At 49.3% G+C, this 20,863-nt stretch overlaps 1 protein-coding gene across 1 annotated transcript in view; it reads right to left on the minus strand.

The window, feature by feature from the left end:
• The window catches only part of Afap1l1 (actin filament associated protein 1 like 1), a 59,776-nt gene that overhangs the window by 23,831 nt on the left and 15,082 nt on the right, over positions 1–20,863 (minus strand). Inside the window, exons 2-7 of the mRNA XM_059246519.1 lie at positions 8,902–9,030; positions 7,920–8,003; positions 7,051–7,148; positions 5,810–5,918; positions 2,438–2,536; positions 1,610–1,821 (exon numbers count right to left, since the gene is read on the minus strand). Of these exons, the coding sequence (XP_059102502.1) occupies positions 1,610–1,821; positions 2,438–2,536; positions 5,810–5,918; positions 7,051–7,148; positions 7,920–8,003; positions 8,902–9,030 (731 nt within the window). The remainder of the gene's footprint in view (positions 1–1,609; positions 1,822–2,437; positions 2,537–5,809; positions 5,919–7,050; positions 7,149–7,919; positions 8,004–8,901; positions 9,031–20,863) is intronic.

Raw genomic sequence — 20,863 nt, forward strand, 5'->3', positions numbered from 1 at the left:
GGCTCTACTGGAGAATTATGAAAGCGTTCCCTTTGGAGTTGGGCTGTGACTGGCTGCCTTCCCTGGTCACTCTGTCTCCTGGGGGCTGGAGGGCCTGGCAGTCAAACACAATAAAGAAAGGGGCGGGGGGGGGGGCGGCAGAAGAATGGAAACATATCCGGGTGGTGGTGCACACCTTTGATCCCAGCACTCGGGAGGTAGAGGCAGGCAGATTTCTGTGAGTTCCAGGCCAGCCTGCTCTACAGAGTGAGTTCTGGAACAGCCACAACTGCACAAAGAAACCCAGAGTAGGAAAATGAACATAACTGGAGGAAAAGATAATAGCTGTTTCTCCCTCCCCCATCCCTCTGTCTCTGTCTCTCAAAGTGTTTTAATCTGTCTGCAAGCCAGGCTCACCATGCATGGCTTTGAAACTTTTTCTCACTCTGGACAGTGAAGACTGACGGCAGTCCAGGGCCAATCCAAAGGTCATGATGGGTGTGTTTCCAGTTCTTTTTGTTTGGACTCAGAGACCCACCTGCCTCTGCCATCCAAGTGCTGGGATTAGAGTGTGTGCCACCACCGCCTGGCAGTGCATCTTCTTTAGGGACAACAGTAACAAGACACAGTGCCCCAAAAGGAATGCTTCCTTTAAGAGAATGAGTTATACAGTTATACTGGAGGGCATTGCTTTATAAACAGATATGTGAAGACGAGAGTGGAAACGGAGTCATTCTTATTTTATGTTTCCGGGTGTTTTGCTTGCATGCATGTCTGTGCACCCCATTTGTGCAGTGCCTGAGGTTAGAAGAGGGTATCAGATCCCCTGGAACTAGAGTTACAGATGGCTGTGAACCACCATGTGGGTGCTGGGAATCCATCCCAGGTCCTTTGCAAGATCAGTCCATGCTCATAACTGCAGAGCCATCCCTCCAGTCAACTCTTAGTCAATGAGATTCATTCATTATTTTGCTCTGTCTCATTCCAGGGTCTTGCTATGTAGCCCTGGCTGGCCTTGAACTCATGAAAATCCTCCCCCTCCCCCCATAGCCTCCGAAGCACTGGGGTAATAAGCAAAGATTTTTTTTTAATTTTTTTTTTTTTAAGATTTATTTATTATGTATACAGTGTTACGTCTGCAGGCCAGAAGAGGGCACCAGATCTCATTACGGATGGTTGTGAGCCACCATGTGGTTGCTGGGAATTGAACTCAGGACCTCTGGAAGAGCAGTCAGTGCTCTTAACCTCTGAGCCATCTCTCCAGCCCCAAGCAGAGATATTTCTTTGTAAATCATTTTCTTATCTTTTTCTAGCGAGTTTTATTTATTTATTTCACTTTTGTGGTACCGGGGACTGAATTCTGGTCTTGTGCATGCTAGGCAAGTACTTGGACACTGAGCTACGTGCCTAGCCCTTCCCCTAGTTTATGAATGAAGTATAATAAAGACCAATAAATGTTTTAAAGTAATTAAGAAAAAATCTGGAAAGAAAAACTAGGTAAGCCTCCATCTGATTTTCAAGGTTGTGTGTGTGTGTGTGTGTGTGTGTGTGCTGGAGCTCGATGTACACAGACCACTCACACCCTCAGGCACGTAAAGGCACACCCACCGGCCGCCAGGGAGGCACTCACCAGTAGCTGCTCCTCCTTGATGACCGTCAGCTGCTTGGCCCACTGCCCGAAGCGCTTTTTCCGGAGCAGGAAGGCACATATCCTGCAATCCCTAACCAGGTGCATGGAGGCCTCCTCCGAGGGCCACTGGTGCCTGGGCCGACGCCCCTTCTCCTCCTCCTCCTCCTCGTCGTACGATTCATAGGAGCTACTCATGGCGTCAGAGTCATTGTCTGTGGGTGTCACGGGAAAGGACCTTCAGTCTCGGTGCCCCCCTCCCCCCAGGCCCCTTCTAACCCTGGCAGGCAGCCTGCTCTGGGCCCGAGCTATGGGAGGCAGAGGATGGACAAGGATGGACTAGAGGCCTTACTCAAAAGCTTTGCTCTGGACCTGCTTCTGTGATGGGGTCTTAGTGATTTCACTTCTTGGGGTTCCTCACCAATATGCAGTCATGATAAATACCAGATGCTACTTTATCTGGTGCCTTGGACCCCGCGGCACGGACAATGTTCAGCTAAGCGTCTTATACCAGCAAGTGCTCGGTAAACTTCTGTTATCGCCCTGACCTCATTACCATCCACAGCCACTGTCTCAGGCCATCCTCAAAATCCAAATCCCCAGGACAGATAAGGAAACTGAATTTGCCTATGATCAGTCATCAAGAACTAGGTCAGGCAAAGCCTCAAGTGACTCCCTTTCCAGTGGTTTTTTCCCCCCGCTGAACCCACTGAGAAGAGGGCTTTGGGACCTCTTTGGTGATCACAATCTGGTAAGGGGTTGTGGGTGTGTGCATGCCTAGGACCAGCTCTTCGGGACAGCTGTGTGTGTGAGCAGCTGCCTGGTACGTACAGGAGTTCTTCAGCTCTCCGTTCACCCTCGTCGTGGGGTAGCTGCTGTCGGCGTCCTCATAGTAACCGTCCACAATCGACTGGGCTGGGCTGCAGCCATCTGTGGGGATGTTGGAAAGAGTTGAGCTTATAGAAATACGGGCAGAATCCATAGGCAGGGCTGGGAAAGCCCTAGGGACAGAGAGTGGGGGACTCAGGGCAGCCTCTGCCTGAGTGTGTGTGTGGGGGCTCTACCTCTACATCTGGTCTGCCGTGGCTCCTCATTTAACCCTACAGACTCGTCACTACAAACTGTGTCGCTGGGCCTCGCCAGACCTCCAGGCCTGTGTTCATCCTGTTCTCTGTGTCTTCCAACACTCTCATCAGAGGATACTCCCCACCTTCCAGACCCAGCTCAAAGATGTTTCCTCTCATCTTCGAATGGAACTGAGTGTGTATGAATGTCCTCATCATAGCTCTGATCTCTGTACTGCAGGGTACCTGCTGCAAGAAAGGCTTGGTTCCATTTTACACCCAGGGCAAGAGACCCACAGAGATTGCTAGCGGCTGAGGCGGGATCAGAAGTGAGCCGGATGCCTTCATTCGCCCAGGTTGGCTCACTCTCTCATCACACGGTTCTTCAGAGTGCTGGCTCGGGGTTGTTGGGTTCCTCCTGTCCATCTGTTTCCTGAGGAAAGCTGTACTGTAGTCCCTAGCTACTGGGATACTGGGCTCACTCCCAAGCAAGGCTCAGGGCCTGCCTTTGCCTCTCTGAGGCCTACATGTCGGCAGCATGATGGGCAAGGTGGACTGGAGGAGTTGGCAGATGGGGAGTGGGGCATGTGGGGGCAAAATATAACATCGTGGCTAGACTGTGTATGTGTGAGAGAGGAAGAACACTCTGGCCGGCTTGGTGGTAGGCTCTCCCCTCACTGGGTCCATGGTCTTTCCCGAGGCCTTCCCTTCTGGCCTTCCCAGGAGGAGGCTTCTCTGTCCTGTATGAGAGAGGTAAGCTCTCTGGGAACGTTAGGGAGCCTCTTCTTGCCAGGGTTCTTGACGTGCAACTTGGGTCCCAGCAAGTACCTTGTCCCTTTCTTCTTCCTTTGCCCTTAATGGACCTAATAGGAAAAGTTGCCTGCTTCACCTCTGTGACAGGGAACTGGAGACTCAGAGCCTGAAGAGGGCCACAGATCACTTGGTTCAACCTCTCCCCAGGCAAAAGGTATAAACAGCATAAATGTCATCAGCTGATGGAAAGATAAACTGCATGTGGTATGTCCTCAGAAAAGAGTATCGGCCATCGGTGGAAGCACTCTCTGATTCACTCTCCAACATGGACGGATCTTGAAAACACTATGCTAAGCGCAAGAAGTCAATCCAGAAAGGCCACATGTCAGATGATTCCATTTATGTGAAATGTCCAGAACAGGAAAAGCTGTATTGCCAGAACGCTGGTAGGTGACTGGCAGAGGCTGGGGACGTTGAGGGGGAGAAGCAGTGACTGAGGAGGGATTGCTTCATGGTTCAGTTTCCTTTGGGGATGATGAAAACACTTGGGGACTAGACAGCGACGGTAGCTGTGTAACACTAAATGCACACCACACCATGGGTGGAGACTTTTCAAAACAGTGTGACAGTTAATCTTCTATTTTATCATGGAAATACCTTCGCCCGAGGGAAAAATACAAGCAGTTCAAAAGAGCGTGAATGAAAGAATATTTTCCCTTCACCCAGATTTATTCCCTGCATCCCTCCTTTTCGTCCTTCCTGCCTTCACTATCTTCTATTGAGAAGGGGCCTCCAACTCCCGGGCTCAAGCAATCCTCCTGCCTCAGGTTCTTAGCAGCTGGGATTTTAGTGAATGCCATCTAACTGGCTTAAATAAGAAGTATTTTCAAATTACACATCCCATTCACCTGTTAATATTAATTACTTTTTTGTACACGGGCTCTGTCACTGAGCTATCTGCCCAGTGTCCCACCTGGCTTTTTATTCATTTCCCATAGAAAAATCCTGTTACTAGTTTCTTGCATGTCCTAGAAAAATTGTTGAAACTAGTGCCGGGCGGTGATGGCGCACACCTTTAATCCCAGCACTCAGGAGGCAGAGACAGGCGGATCTCTGTGAGTTCAAGGCCAGCCTGGGCTACAGAGTGAGTTCCAGGACAGCCAGGGCTGTTACACAGAGAAACCCTGTTTCAAACAAACAAACAAACAAACAAACAAACAAACAAACAAACAGAAACTTTGCAAAAAAAAAACAAACAAACAAACCCCAAAACAATGCATGAGTGAGTATATCCTGTTAGAAAAAAACAAACAAATGAAATCCTGTTCTGAAGAGTGTTCTGTGCTTGATTTTCTTCATGACTGTGCCATTCACATCTACCATGTGAGTCTGTAGCTTCTGATGGGTGGACCTGTTTGATTTCCAGTTTGGCAGGTGGACGACACTCTGCTGTGCCGCTGAACGACAGGGAAGTGGAACACTGACATGACCAGCTGCAGACTCAGCTGCGCATGCTTGGAAGTCTAAACCCAGTTTCTCTGTATAATATCAGGTCCACCTGCTGCACACTGGAGAAGTCAATGTCAGAACAAGGACTCTCTTTTGGGGCTAACTTCAGAGATTTTTTTCTAAGGTAATGTATCCCATCAGTAAAAGTATGTACACAGAATTTTAAAATACATATTTATGTATAAACTGTATATATGCTATTTATGAGCAGTAGTATGCTATAAGTAGTTCATGATAAATATAAAATATTCAGAGTTTTTAAAAAGATGGTTGAACTATATATAAATCAAGCCTCTACTGTTTCTGCCTGCACCACTGTATGACTCCCTGGGGCTGGAGGCTGAACCGTGAAGCTTGGTTTAGGCCATGGGCCACATCCTATGATGTACTGACTTGGTAATAGGATCTATTCATGTGCACACACAGAAAAAAAGCCATGACACCACAAACCGAAGGGGTGAGAGAGTTGGAAGCCGGGCTAATGGTTGTCGCTTCTGTCCTAGCACTCTTTTATGAATGGAGCTAGTGCCTCCTTGTTTTGAGGGTGGAGGGACACCTAGCACTCTTTTATGAATGGAGCTAGTGCCTCCTTGTTGTTTTGAGGGTGGAGGGACACCTAGCACTTTTTTATGAATGGAGCTAGTGCCTCCCTGTTGTTTCGAGGGTGGAGGACAGAGATCCTCAGAAGGAAGGGTCCGTCTCAAGCCACAGAACTGAGGCTAGAAGCCAAGCCCCTGGGCCATGCCACTGATCCCATGGTTAGGAGCTCAGGGCAGCCCCTTCCAGGCAAGGGTGATGGAGCCGGGCAGGCAGTGGCTTATGACCTGCTGATTCTCAAGGAGGGAATCCTATAAGCCATGGAGGGAGCAGAACTTACTCTGAGAGCTGATGTACTCAGGGGACTTGCCGGGCCCCAGGGGAAGGGCTTCTTCATAGTAATCCTCGGGTGGAGGCTTGTTGGGCAGGGGTGGAGGCACGTCAGCTGTCTGCAGTGGAACACATAAGGCTTGTGAAGCAAGGTGGTTATGAGCGCAGCAGAAGGGAACAGGTGGTGGGAGGGAGGGAGGGAGGGAGACTGGTGGGCAGGAGGCCAGGGTTCCAAGGAGGCAGTCTGAATGTGAAGCACTAAGCTGTTTTTGTGTTTTGAGGTCTCATTATGTAGCCCAGGCTGGCCCTGAGCTGCAATGCTCCTGCCTCGGCCCGCTGTGTGCTGGGATTACAGCATGTGCTGCTGTGCCTGGTGGAGCCCATAGCATTTACTAGACCCAGAGCTGGCAACCCAAGAGCCTATTCACGCTGCTCTGCTTCTGGAAATCCTGCAAGCGTCGGAGCTCCTTTGTAATGTCCGAGAGTTTTTGCAAATCGCCCAGAGTGGCTGTTGTGCTTCTGAGTGAGTGGGCACACCCACAGTTCTCCAACATTGGTGTGAGCTCTGCCACCACACAAGGAGCAACAGAACAAGGAAACACGAGGCATGTATTTGGGTGAGCAGTGAAATTTGGGGTCAGGAAACCTCAGCTTTTCAGCTCAGCGCTGTCCTTTACTAGCTGCGGGACACGGGGTGTGTCACTTAACCCTCTCCGGGAGCTCATCTGTAAAATGGGGACGGCAAATGTGCCACACACATTTGGTTGCTGTATGCACGTAAAGGGCAGAGCAAATTAACAACTAGTACCTGTGACGGAGGTGATGATGCTAAGGGTCTACGGTTGACAAGCAAAGCTTGTCTCTAACTCTGTTGAGGTTGAGGACCCTAGATCGAATCCTTTACATTGTAGGTGTGAAAAACTCAGGCGCCAAGAAAAGTGTTTTGCTCACAGCCTCAAGCAGAGCAGTGGGGATGGCAGAAGCCTCCCTTCCTAGCCCAGAGCGTTTCCTCTCACCTGTGTGTATAACCTGAGGCTGGGTGGTGACGTCCTTTGGGCCAGAGGGTGCAGACTCGGCTCATGACCATCTCCCTAGTCTGCAGGCACCACAGTAGGCATGCCATGGTCCACACGGCACTATATCTGCCCTTAACCATCACCATGGAGAGAAGAGGGTCCTGCACAGCAGCAGTGGCCCCTGGGGCTATAGGAAGAGCTTCCCTCACCCTCACTATTCAGGGCTAGGACTCACACTTCTCAGACACGGGCTCTTGGCTGGCTCAGGGCTGGCTCCCTTGCTGGGTTGCTCCCCATCATCCGACATATCCCGAAGGTCACCCAGGTCACAGTCTGCAGAGAAAACCAAGGTGGCAGAGGAGAAAGATGGCTGGGTTTGGGGTCCGGAGGCTGGCCTGGGAAGCCAGGCAGGCCCTACTTACTCCATCATTAGCAACCTGTACAAGCAGCTGAACAGAGTGCCCCGGGCTGCTTCTGTAGGCTGGGCGCACTGATCTGTCTTGCCTGGATTCCAGGCAGAGATCACAGTAGAACATCTTCGTGGGGTGCTTTGGAGGTCTTTGAGAGTATGACACAGAGGCACGGGGTTTCCTGTGTATGTGCATGCCCACAGGGTTCCTGTGTCCCTCTGCTGTACAGGGACTGTCGTCTCAAAACTCTCCTAAACCATGCATCTCTCCTTAGTTAGATAAATAGTTCTTTCTTCTCTAGGATGGCTGCATGGCACCTTCTCTCCCACAAGCCAGCTGGCTGCTCTCAGGCCAGGCAGCCACTTCTAGTTCCTATTTTCCCACAACTCTCAGCCAGGCTCAGTGGCCACAGCTGATGGACGGCAGTGTCTGCAGGGAACCCACTCTGTGCTGTGCTATTTGGCTCGCACGTTCACTCCTGCAAGCTCGGGGTAAGTCCGTAAGCACAGAATCAGGCTTTCAGAGCTGCCCGGGCCCAGGAGCCCAAGGAGACTTAATAGCTCAGTGTGAAAACGAGGAGCGGCACAAGGCTGGGACCCTGTGTGTACGTGTGTGTGTGTGTGTGTGTGTGTGTGTGCGCGCGCGCGCATGTGCGTGTATGTGTTCACGGCTAAGGTTAGGAGAGGGAACTTACCAAATTCTTCAAAGAGAGACTCCACAAAGCTGGGTCCCGAGTGCAGGTCCGCAGTATTCACATACAGGAAGGAGACTTCCTTTGCTGAGGGAGGAGGACACACTAGTGAGGAGGGAAGGCTGCCTCACCTCTTTCCACTGTGATTGTGATCTCTGCCTCCACATGGAAGGGCACCCAGAAGCCTAGTGCTGCTATAGGTCAGCTCAGGGTTGGTGAGGAAGCAGGGCTCCAGTGAGGAAGAACCTTTGTCACCCCCCCCCCCCCCCCCCCGACCCCGCAATGATCCTGTGAGGCGGCAGGTGACAATCTGTTTGGGGGAGAGTATGGCTCAGCGTTACTCAGTGGTGACTTTCAACCTCATCCCTCAGACTCCAGGAATCCTGCAAGGATGGGGTGCAGTTTGTTAGCCATGAAGAGAGAGCACGCCGTCTGCTGACTTGCAATGTCCCAGGCTGGGGCAAGCTGCTAGGTAGGCAGCGAGGCACCCTTACACGGCTTTAGAGGGGCATGTGCAAAGTCGTGGGAGCTGTTTTCCTGGTGGGGGATGCGTGTGTCAGAGAGCACACAGGAGCGTCCGTCTATTTGCGACTGCACATTGCACACACGCATGCATACATTATAGTGTAGCCAAAGCATGTGTTTATATGTGTATGTGCTGTATGTATGTATGGTATATATTAGTGCTTACTGTGTGTAATGTGTTGGTATATGTGGCGCATTATGTGTGAGAGCGTTATGCTGTGAATCATAGGTGGTGACTATATGAGTGTGCATGTTCTGTGTGAGTCTGTGGAGGGCTGGGGATGGAGGAGGGCGTGGAGCATAAACAAGACTGCAGTGCAGAGGCAGGGCCTGGGTGGATGAGCATGTCGGGTCACAGCATAGTACCTGCTATGCTATGAGGCTTAGACATGCCCTTACACAGGCTCTGGGGTGAACGGTGCCATTGCTGTCTGTGTAAGTGGGACTCCTCGGGGCTGACCTGGGAGGGGCTGCAGGCTCTGCAGGATGGACGCCACCGCCATCTTCTTCTCCAGGGTGCTGTCACTGAGGTACTCATGGTCCAGGAGGCTGAGGAGCCCGGTGAGCTCTGGGATTAGCTGCTCCAACACTGGGGACGGACAGTGAGGCCCTGAGTTAAGATCTTGTCCCCGCCCAGGGACAACAGGGGCCAGAAGGCAGGGCCTTGTTTACCACGGAGACCCAGGGCCTCCCACACAGCTGTCCCACAGCTGGTCACCAACCCCTCTGGGGAGGGCCCTGCTCAAAAACCCGGTGGCTTTCCTCCAGCCTTCCTACTCTGCCTTAGACCTCGGATGGCCTTGGCCTGAGGACTGGGCCTCCATGTTGGCACGTCTGAGCCCAGGCCACCCCGAGCAGGAGCAGGATGGCTTTCCTTTGCCTCAGCCTGATTTGTAGTCACAGGAGCTCCGAACATATCTCAGCCAGAGTCCCCAGCTGCCTAGAACACAGGCAGGAAGGAAGCCTTCCTGTTTCATCCATTCACATGCTTCAATCTCTGGGACCTTCTGTTTCCTGTGCCAGAGCCAAATGAAACATTAACCCTTCCTGCTCCATGCCCAAAGCTATCACGGCTGTCCTTTCCACCCATACACGGGTACATCTGGAGCCTACGTGTGCATAGGAATCATGTGGATTCTTGCCAAAATGCAAATTCTGGTTCAGGAGGTCTCGGGTGGGAGCCGGGATTCTGTGCTTCTGGCAAGTTCCCAGGTCAGAGACCCCAGATCTCAGAGCAGAGAGTCCTTGAAAGACAGCAGCATGCCAAGACCATTACGTCACTGACATTTCTCTGTCCCTTATAGGACCTCTTTTGCCTGAGGGCCAACAGCCAGCTTCATCACAGCAGCAGCACATCCCTGCTTTATGACAGATACTTGCACATGGTAACTTGTGTTGAACAGTTATTTTGAGTTGTGCTAACAAGACTTCTATCCTCTAAACCGCAGATCAAGCATTTTTATTATCTCTATTATATAAAGAATGGAATGAAGACACAAATAAGTTAAATACAAATAGCTATGAGAGTGTCCATCGACTCCTTGCTCTGTTTTCTTAGCCAGGGTATACTGCCTTGCAGTGTCGTCTTTGATCCCACCAACAATTTTGAGGTATGTGTCAGGATCACCTCACTTTTTAGCTAAAGGAACTAAGACAGAGAGGCCACCCAGAAGCACCTGGAAGGGCTTGGACTTCTGCTTAGGACCCAACTCTCAGATCCACTAGTTTCTCTCCTTCCCAGGAGGCAAGAAGGTGTTGATGTGAATGTGCAAAGGCTGGGATCCTAGGAGCATCCTCACTCTAGAGACCCAGGGTACCAGGCTTCAATTCACAGTTGTGGGACTTTCTACAAGCTGCCTAACTTCCCAGTGACTTGGTTTCTTCCTCTCTAAACGGGCTAAGCAGAACACACCTCGAAAGGAGATGTTATGGTTATGTTGTGTTCTTACACCACGCTTCAGGCATTCTTGCTGCTCGTGAATTCACCCCACTCACGTTGAGTGTGCAAAAGGCTTCCCAAAGGTGGGCTAAACTAGGTGCCTCACTTTCTAAGAGTCTAGGCTGCAGCCTGCTCTGCAGAGTGCTTCCTGCTGGACTTTGTTTCAAACAGACATCTTTTGTACGGCGACACTGTTGGGGACGGGTAGTGACGTCATCTCTCGGTGGCTTTTAGGCATTATCCTAAAGTTGGAGCCAATGAACTAAGGTTGACAATTCAGATGGGACCACTGCCTCGGGAACATTCCAGCCACCAGCCCTGTGGAAGCTACTTTCCGAGCACTTCCTAACTCATCCCCACCAGGGGATGCTGTGAGGGGTCTGACAGGGAGCCCCATTTTCTAGGATGCCTGCTGAGGCCGAGCACAGCCAAGGGACCTGCACAGTTTCAAAGGAGTGGAGCCCACTGCTTTCCAGCTGTGACTCTGAAGGCTGCAGAGGAGGAGACCTGTTGTCCCCAGGGCCCGAGTTCCCAGTGCCACAGAGGTGAGGGTCTGAATGGGTAGTAGCTCCCCTCTTTAGAGCAGGAACTATTTAAGTTTCGCTAGAGCCCAACTTCGACTTCCTGGAAGGAATCACGGACCTTGCTGGACCTCAGGGATACATGGATTTCAGTTAAGATGATCTCAAAACATTTGCTGGACATTATGTCAAGCTGGTTGCTCTGGCAATTAGAGAAAATAAAGAGGGTATTGTCCCAGCAGGCATTCTCTCCTCTCTCTGTCTGTGTCTCTGTGTCTGTCTGTCTGTCTGTTTCTCTACACACACAAGACACACAGACACACACACACACACACACACTCTGGTATTCACATTCATACCTAACCACTCACAAGGGAGACGGTCATGGTGTAAATACAACAGTGCAGCCTTGTTGACCTGCTCTGTGAGAACCCTAGGGGTACCGGGCAGAACAACCTTACACCAGGCATTCTATTTTTTTTTTGTCTCAAAATTCTTTTATAAACCCAGAGATTGGTACACCACAAAGATACACACGCATCCCAGCAGCCTTCAGGGCTGCCATCGTCACGTGCCCCAGACACTGTCCCTGCACACCTGCGCAGAAGGAGCGCGAAGAAGGCACACTGTGTATTTAGAACTATGTTGAAATACTTTTGAGCCAGGCTTGGCCGTGCATACCTGGAGTTCTAGCACCTGGGAGCCTGAGGCAAGGGGGTAGCTTGAGCCCAGAGACTTAGAGACCAGCCTGAGGTCACAGATCCCAACAAACAACAATAAAAAGGCAACACAAAAGTAGCTTTGATCTCGTGGTCCCCCGGAAAATATTGTGGGATCCCCAGGTGTTTCCAATCCCCAGGCAAGTGCCCAAGGGCAGCATCATTCTGTCCTCTCCAGAAGCTGCACTTGTATTTATTGCTCTGGACGTAGCTTGGTTGCCCTTTCTATAGGCACAACTAGGTTCTGAGTGAGTTCTCTGAGGTTATCACAGGGGCTTTGGTACCAAGCTCTGTAAGGTGATTTCTGTTTCCTTCCTGGTCTTTGACAGGATCACACACATGAAACCTTGACTTCTAAGTACCCATCTCCCCAATTGGAGATTAAACTCAGGGCCCTTGGCATGCTAGGCAAGTGCTCTACCACTGAGCTACCCTTCCAGACTGGAAGGACTGATTCCTGAACAGAGATGGATCACTAGACTCCAACTAGACAGAGAAGAAGGAGCTAAAGGAGAAGATGATGGAGAATATGGACTGCTACCCAGGCCATGGTGCTTTCTTTCTCCCAGAGAGAAAGTTCCACTTGCAGTAAATGAACAGGACCTTTCCTTGGGACTGAGCAGTCACCTTGTGCTGGGCTGTTACTGCACATTATGTTGTTTAAAGCTCTGTGGTGGTTTGAATGAGAATGGCCCCCACAGGCTCATATTATTTGAATGCCTGTCCCAGTTAAGGAACTGTTTGGGAAGGGTTAGGAGGTGTGGCCTTGCTGGAGGAGGTGTGTCACTGGGGGTAGGCTTTGGGGTTTCAAAAGCCCTCACCAGGCCCAGTCTCTTCTCTTTCTGGCTACAACTTGCAGTCTAGGTGTGAACTCTCAGCTACTGCTCCAGCACCATGCCTGCCTGTCTGATGCTATGCTCCTTGCCATGATGATAATGTTCTAACCCTCTGAAACTGTAAGCAAGCTCTCAATTAAATACTTCCTTCTATAAATTCCCTTGGCTACGGTGTCTCTTCACAACAATAGAACAGTAATTAAGACAACCTCCACTCCCCTAGGAAAGAGGAAATCAAAGCTCAGAGGAAGAGAAATAAGTGCCAAGGACAGGCCTTGGATCTATCTTCAAAGCTCAAACTCCCATGCTTTAATCTCTTACCACACCTCAGGCTTAACCCAGCATCTTGGAGGCCAGGGTGTTGTGGAATATTAGTTGAAGATGTGTTACATTCGTTTATGCTGTGGAACATTTGTTTAATGATGCAAAGATGTGTTGCATTCTTTTATGCTGCATTTGTTCAACTCTATGAAGCTGTGTTACTTTCCCTGTCTAAAACACCTGATTGGTCTAATAAAGAACTGAACAGCCAATAGCAATGCAGGAGAAAGGATAGGCAGGGCTGGCAGGCAGAGAAAATAAATAAGAGGAGAAATCTGGGAAGAGAGGATGAAGGAGCAAGAAAAGGAGAGAAGGACATCAGGGGCCAGCCACCAGCCACCCAGCTACACAGCCAGCTATGGAGTAAGAAGTAAAGACAGGTATATAGAACAGAGAAAGATAAAAGCCCAGAGGCAAAGGTAGACGGGATAATTAGTTAAGAAAAGCTGACAAGAAATAAGCCAAGCTAAGGCCGGGCATTTATAAGTAAGAATAAGCTTCCATGTGTTTATTTGGGAGCTGGGTGGCGGGCCCCCTAAGAGTAAAGAGTAAAAAACAACCAACTACACCAGGGCAGGAGGGAAGTGGCAGAGGTGATACCGCTTCCATTCCAAACCCTCTTCGCTGAGGATGCTGGGTTACAACTCCATCTGTGAGGTACTTTCTGAGGGGCTGAGGTTTCTGCTGCGTGGCCATCTCCCCAGGCAGCCTACCAAAACATCACAGCCCTGACAGTCAGAGACAACAGCACTCGGGGTAGTCATCCTGCAAGGGATCCCATCCCAGAGAAAACGTTACATACACCATGGACACAAGGCCATTCAGCCAGCACCAGGCTCCTCCAGGATAACGGAGCTCACACCAAGATGCTGGCTCTATCTTAAGGACACTGAATACAGAAGTGTGTTCCTGTGATGAGGGGTTTTCCTACCACAGGGATTTCAACCATCAGAGAACTGAATTAGAGAGAAGGCTTCTGGGTGTCATGTAGATGACAAACTGTACATGCCTTGTACATGTACATGTCAGCAGCCTTGACTCTTAGGTAGAGTAAGACTCTGGGGTTGTGGGAAATGCAGACTCTCGGTCCTCTTGGCTAGAGAGTGACTTGGTAGGCCTGCACTGGGGTCCAGAGGCTGGCGTTTTGGCAAGGACTCAGGTGCTTCTGCCTTGGCAATGCAGATTTCAGTATCTGCAAAACATGCCAGCAAACGTCTATGAACAGTATGGACTGGAGGAAAACCTTCATCATTTAAGAAACCATTGAACTGTCCTCTGGATGACAGAGAGAAAAGGGATGGGCACTCCTACAGAAGGTGATCAATAGCTTCAGGGCAGACTTGCACAGCGGCTAGTGATCTGGGTCTAACCCAAAATGAGTCCTTGGATTTTATTTTTTTTAAATTTATTTTATGTACATTGGCGTGAGGGTGTCAGATCCCCCGGAACTGGAGTTACAGACAGTTGTGAACTGCCATGTGGGTGCTGGGAATTGAACCTGTGTCCTCTGGAAGAGCAGCCAGTGCTCTTAATTGCTGAGCCATCTCTCCAGCCCCTGAGTCCTTGGATTCTTGTACTTTCATTTTGCCCTTGTGCTGAGCTCTGGTTTTGCTGTATGTAAAATGAGAGCAGGAGGACCCCCCGGGGGCTCTGGGGACTAGGTAAGGTCCTGCTGTGCCTATAGCCAATACTCACTAAGCGATTGCTGTGTTGTATGCTGTGGTCAGAGTTGTTGCTGTTTACTAACACCCTCCAGAACTTTGGATTCCAAAGCACTGACCAGATGGTATTTGTGGACTACGAGTTATACTTAACACAAGGCACATGGCAGATGTCCAACAAACACTACCAATGAAAACGATATTTTGATGACTTAGCCCAGCTCTCCCATTTTAAAGCTCTGTAAATTGAGGGTCAAAGAGGTTGTGTGACTTGGCTGAGGTCACACAACTAGTTGAGGGAAAAGAAATATCCAGTGTGAAATGGACGCACAGTTTTCCTGAGTCTTAAGAGGAATCATGTCAGAGAGGCTAGAGGCTGTAGACACCTCTTCCAGTACTGCCATTTTCTAGCTGGGGGATCCTGGGGAAATTTCTAAACTTTCCTAAGCTTCCAGTCTCTTAGCAAACAGAATACGAATAGCTGCTGACCCACACGGTGAAGATGAAGTAGTGACAGAACCAGTCAGTCGGTCTTCATCTACATCTGCTCCCAGAAAGGTACTCCAGGTGGGCATGTAGTGGGGGATGCAGGAACAGGGACCTTGCCAGTCTTACCATGAGGACAGCTCACAGGTCCGGGCCTGAGCCGAGCGGTCAGTGGTGGTGACAGAAAGCGGTAGAAGCCCTTCCCTCACACAAGGTGTTCAAAGCTAAGTGAGGGGACATGATTCTTCGTTAGAGGGACCATCAGTGTCACCCATGAGTCAGGTCTCTACCGTTCCCAAGTCACTCATGCATAACTTGCCCCTCTCCTTTACTCCCGGTTCCAGGTAACATGAGCTTTTGGTGGGACAGACTAGGGCATCAGCATGAATAAATGCGTGCTGCGGACATGGGCACCGCCATGTCTAAGGCAGCAGCCTCAGACCCATGGGAAAATGGCCAAGTCTCCCTGCTCCCCAGGGGTGAGGCTCGGAGGGATGGTAAAGCCTTCCTCTGGTCTAAGTGTGAAATTGACCATGTGTACAGAAGACATCCACCATAGCTTTCTTCCCAGATGCCCACGTTTACGATCGGGAGACTGGCTCCCTACAGAGTTTAAACTTGCCTCCTCTATCCAGCCATATACCACAGATATACCACACACCACACACACACACACACACACACACACACACACACACACACACACACACACACACACCATATACCCTACCTCCTTGTTCGTCTGTATAAAATAAACACAATAAGATTCCAGGATACTGCATCTTCTCAACCAGAAGGTCCAGTCTACCCAACCCCAGCTTTTCAGTGTCTCTGTCTATCTGTCATGTCTTCAGCCCCAATAAAGTCCACAGAGTCATGCAAGGACTTGGCACATCAGGACAGGATAATCTTTATGTTTAAAGTTTATTTAGAATAAATTTGTTTTGTTTAGTTTAGTTTTAGAGAGGTATAATGAAGTCTAAGGACTAAAAGCAAACAGGAAAAATGGTCTAATTGTCCATAAGCCTTTGATTTTTTTTTTTCAAGTGAGAGTAGAGAAAGGTCCAGACACAGAAACTCAAGATGAGGAGTGATTATTCTCTGGGTTGTAAGAAGTTTTCTCAAATAAGATTGGAATTTACAGATATACCTAAAAGTAGACTTCTGAGTGTATATTGTTCCTGGGGAGAAGCCATCCAGAATGAAGATCAATTATCTGTGCTTCTCTGCACACCCCACTGAAACACAGTGGAAACAGGATGTCATGTATTGGACGTTAAGCCTCAGGCCCCAGTCACTTGCCCACAGGCCTGAAGCAGCTTCAAGGCAAGCTTCAGCCAGAAGGATTCTTAGCAGCTAGGGAGCACAGGTCTCCAGCAAGGACACTGGGAACATGCGATTTATAGACAGGGCTCAAAGGCAATGGTCTAATTTCCATTTTAAAAGAGAAAGCAGGTAGACCTCAAAACCCTTCTGCAAGCCACAGGCAGCTAAATGGGGACTATTATCTTCAAATTTATGCTATCACACCTTGATGGAGCTCTCCCTCTGGCATTTCATGTGGTCAGATTAAAAAAAGATTTATTTATTTATTTATTTATTTATTTATTTATTTATTTATTTATTTATTTCAAGACAGGGTTTCTCTGTGTAGCTTTGCACCTTTCCTGGATCTCGCTCTGTAGACCAGGCTGGCCTCGAACTCACAGAGATCCGCCTGGCTCTGCCTCCAGAGTGCTGGGATTAAAGGCGTGCGTCATCACTGCCCATCTGTTTACTTATTTTTAAGTGTATAAGTGTTTTGCCTGCACGTATGTATGCGCACCATGTATATGCCTGGTGCTGGCAGAGGCTAGAGAGATAATTGGACCTCCTGGAATTGATGTTACAGATAGCTATAAGCCACCATGCAGGTACTAGGAACCCAACCCAGGTCTTCTGGAAGAGCAGCACATACTCTTAACTGCTGAGCCCTCTCTCCAACCCTCATGTAGTAGAACTGAAACCCCCTTACTGATTTTTGTTTTGGGAACAGAGAGTCTCGTGTACCCTAGTGTAGCCTCAGCCTTGAACTTCTGATCCTCCTGACAAGTGCTATGAGCATCGTCACACTGTTTGTTTTAGGTAGTGTGGGATCAAATTCTTGGTGTCCTTGTATCTTTTTTTGCTCAGTTTCCCTCATTTGGGCCTCTTCCCTGTGGACGGGAGCCTGCTCATGCCCAACATGAAGTATATGCTGAAGGACCGGAGAAAGGAATGAATTTATAGGCATACACATTTTTCTTGTGTTGAAAAAGTCTAGCAGCCAGTTAATGTGATTTAAACAAACACGCCCATCCCAATAGGGGCTCAGCATAGCCAGGAGGTGCTTGGGAAAAGAAATGCACAAAACCAAAAAGCTCTGGTTAGAAGGGGAAATGGAAGCCCAGCTGCTCCTTTGGCTCAGCTCCCAAAGACTGTGTGCTGTCTTGTACCCCTCACGGGAATATGGCTGCGAGTGATTGTGGGATGCGGTCTGTTGGTGGTGGGTGTGGATTCTCACACATAAATTGGAAATGGTGGAAATCAGGAGATATTGAGCAAGCGGTCTGTGGTGGTTCACTGTGATCGTCAACTTGGTGGGATTCAGGGTCACCACAAGAGCAAGCCTCCAGACATAGCTGTGATATAGTTTCTAGCCTGGATTAGCTGAGGTGGGAAAACTTCCTCTAAATGTGGGTGGTACCACACTATAGGCTGCGGACCTGGCCTGAATACAAGGAAAATGCCAGGATCCGCCCCTCTCTGCTTCCTGTGGACACATCGTGACCAGCTGCCTCAAACTCCTGTTACCACAATATCCTTTATGATAGTCTGTAACCTCAAACCAGGAGCCAAAAGAAATGTTTTCTTCCATAGGCTGCTTCTGTCACAGCAACAAGACAAGTAACTAATATATTCCATAAGTTCCAGCCCTTTTCCCCCATTTCTTAGCCATGCATGTCTTGAGACAAATAGCTCCCTGCTATACAGATACCACTGTTAACCCACAAGTATGGCCTTTTAGTAGGAATGGGCTTCACACGGGAGACCATACGTAGAACAGCATTCAGCACATAGTAGGCATTCAGCCAACATGGGTGGTTTACCTACTTTAAGACACTTACACACATTAATTTACACGTTATTTACGTGCATTAATCTGTACAAGGTGGGCTAGCCATGTTTGATAGGTCTCAGAATGGCAGAATGGGAGGGGCTGATTGTGGTGTCTTTCCTCCCGAGTGTTGTTCTCATGGGTGCCCAATTGGAGGGTAGTTCTGCAGAGGCCACTGACACCACGGGGAAGGCTAGCAGAATCGTCCTTTCGATCTGTAGGTTCAGAACTCTCTCCTTCCTTGCCCAAGGTCTCTTTCAATTTGCTGCAAATCTACCTGGCTGGGGCCACAGGGGACCCCGGCTTCTTCCTGTGGCTTTATAAGTGCTTCTTTCAAAGACCAAGGAACAGGCAAACCGTGGGCAAAATGCTGGAAGTGACGGCATTGGTCGGACAAGCAGTTTTTTGTTTTCCACCAAAGTCAACATTTCCTGTTGTCCTGTTATACAGGAAGACCGTGGTATACATGGGATGGAAAAAGAGCCGCAGAGATACCCTGCCTGCCCAGCCAGGGCCTGGAGCTCAGCATCTTCCAGGAGTTCAGTCTCACCCCCGTGGAAGTCATCTTGGAAGGCCTGTGTATGTTAATTAGAGCAGTGGTTTCTCCCCTGGTATGAGGATTGGAGCTCACAGATGTGTCAGTGTGGAGAGATGGGGAATGATTGTACCTTTAAAGCAGGGATTATTACCAGTGTGGTAGACTAGCGCATTTCTCTAACCTGCTGTAATTTTAGCAAGATAGGGAGATAAGAAGCCAGGAAGGTCATAGGTCAATGAGAAAGCAGTCATGTGCGCATATCTGGTGGCCTGATCTAGGATCCAGGCTGGGGGACAGGCTCATGGAAGTCCAGTGTCTTCAATGACATTCCCAGCAGCCACTCTGCTCCTACTGAGGGGCTCTTGTCTGGAGAACCAGTTCCTAGCTGCGGGTCCCAGGGAAGCCCCAGCTTTCCTGCACCAGGTCATTTGCACATGGGAGGGGGTGGGGGCTCGCCTCTAACTTCCCACTTCTGAGGAAATAACTTCTGGCTGCGGGATGGGGCTCTCCCAGAATTGTTCCTTTGTCTGTGGATTCCTCCCTGTTTAGCTCACAACGGAAACGGTTCTAGGAGGAAGTGGGAAACTGTGACACCCGCTCCTCTCCCACTCAAGATGGGAGCCTGCTTCCGTTTGGACAGTCTGCGCCATCTCCCTCCCCACAGGCAGGGGGAACAGCAGCAGTGCCAGGGGCACCCCTAAAACAGCAGCTCCTATTCACAGCTCTTCAGTGATGCTAAGCTCTGCATGTGTCCCCTTGCTCTTCCTCCTAACCCTGTAAGGAAGGTAGACTCTGCCGTTCTATGAACGGACCAAGAGAGACTCAGAGGCATAGTCATTTACCTGGAGTCACAGAGCACAGACTGTGATTCACACTCAGACCCAATTCAGCTTAAGCTTCTGATGTCTACACTGTGATCCTTTCTTCAGTTACTAAGAACTTCTTGTTGGGAGGTTCTATAAGAAGGGACAGGGCCTTAGGAAGATGAAAACTGGATGAATTCTAATTCTGGATTCACAAGTTACTCTCATCACTGGTTCATACACACTCCATTCTTACCTGGTTGTTATTTAATGCAACAGTTATTATCATTACTTTTGTAACTGGTTATTTTCCATCTGTCCTAAGCATCCACCATCACTCCACACTAAGTCAGGGATCTTGACAGCCCTGGTCTTTCTGATCTCTGACATCATGAATTCAGGGCTGTCTTCCTCAGGCATCTGCTTCCTTTGTTCACAGTTTTAGAGTAACTAGATGAGATCCTGAAAATTCACACTTTAGAGTTTTAGCTATTAACTTTATTAAGAGGGTTTAAGGCTCTAGACAACCCTTTGTTACTTTATCATTGTGTCGCAGAGAGATGTGTTCAGGTTGCCACCTGTCCTTGTCTTCCCCCCCTTTCACGGCTGCACGCTATTCTGCATCCCTGTGCCTCACCCCTGCACGTGTTCCCTCTCTGTAGCATCAATGTATGGCAGGAACTCAGTTTTGCTGAGGTCCAGGGAGGTTACAGAATTTGCTGGAGGTCACAGGTGCCAGGGTGAAATCTTTCTGGCCACTCACGGTATGTTGTGCTTTGGTACAGAGGAGAAAACACAGGCACCAGAGCCAGAATCCAGGGGCTCCAATCTTGGCCACCTCCTTACTGACTACTTGGCCTTGACCAAGCTGCTTCATGTGTTTGAACCTCGGTTTTCTCAACAGCAGAGTGGGTGGTTGTAACTGCCTGCCTATGATAGGTGAAACTAAAGTCTTACCACATCACTATAGCATGCAAGCACTCTGTGAAACTGAGGTTTTGTAGACTGATCAATTTCCGAGAACAGTAAATACGTGATGGCCAATAATGGTTCTAACCATACGAAAGACTCCATAAAGATTCTGGAGGCGAGGCTAAACAGCGGCCCATACAGAAGTGCAGGCTGAGGTGGAGGGTCAGTACCCAGAAAAGGACCAACAGATGTCTTAGGCTACACCAATGGGAAGCTGCAGTGTTCAAACTCAGGTTGCACCAATAGGAAGCAGCTACATATACCGCTTTGTTCTGTATTGTGGCTCAGGTATTTGAACACTTGTCCTCAACTGATGCTTTGGAAAGTTATAGGACCTTAGGATGTAAAGGCTTTATGGAGGACATATACCACCGGGGGATAGGCCTTGAGGTTTCATAGCCCTCCCTGTCACTCTGCTTCCTACCTGCAGACCAATGTCACCATCCACTTCACAGTGATGCTTTCTCGGCCTAGCTTTTGTCTAACCTTC

This window comes from Peromyscus eremicus, chromosome 19 (genome assembly GCF_949786415.1).
Source record: "Peromyscus eremicus chromosome 19, PerEre_H2_v1, whole genome shotgun sequence".
Taxonomy (NCBI): Eukaryota; Metazoa; Chordata; class Mammalia; order Rodentia; family Cricetidae; genus Peromyscus; species Peromyscus eremicus.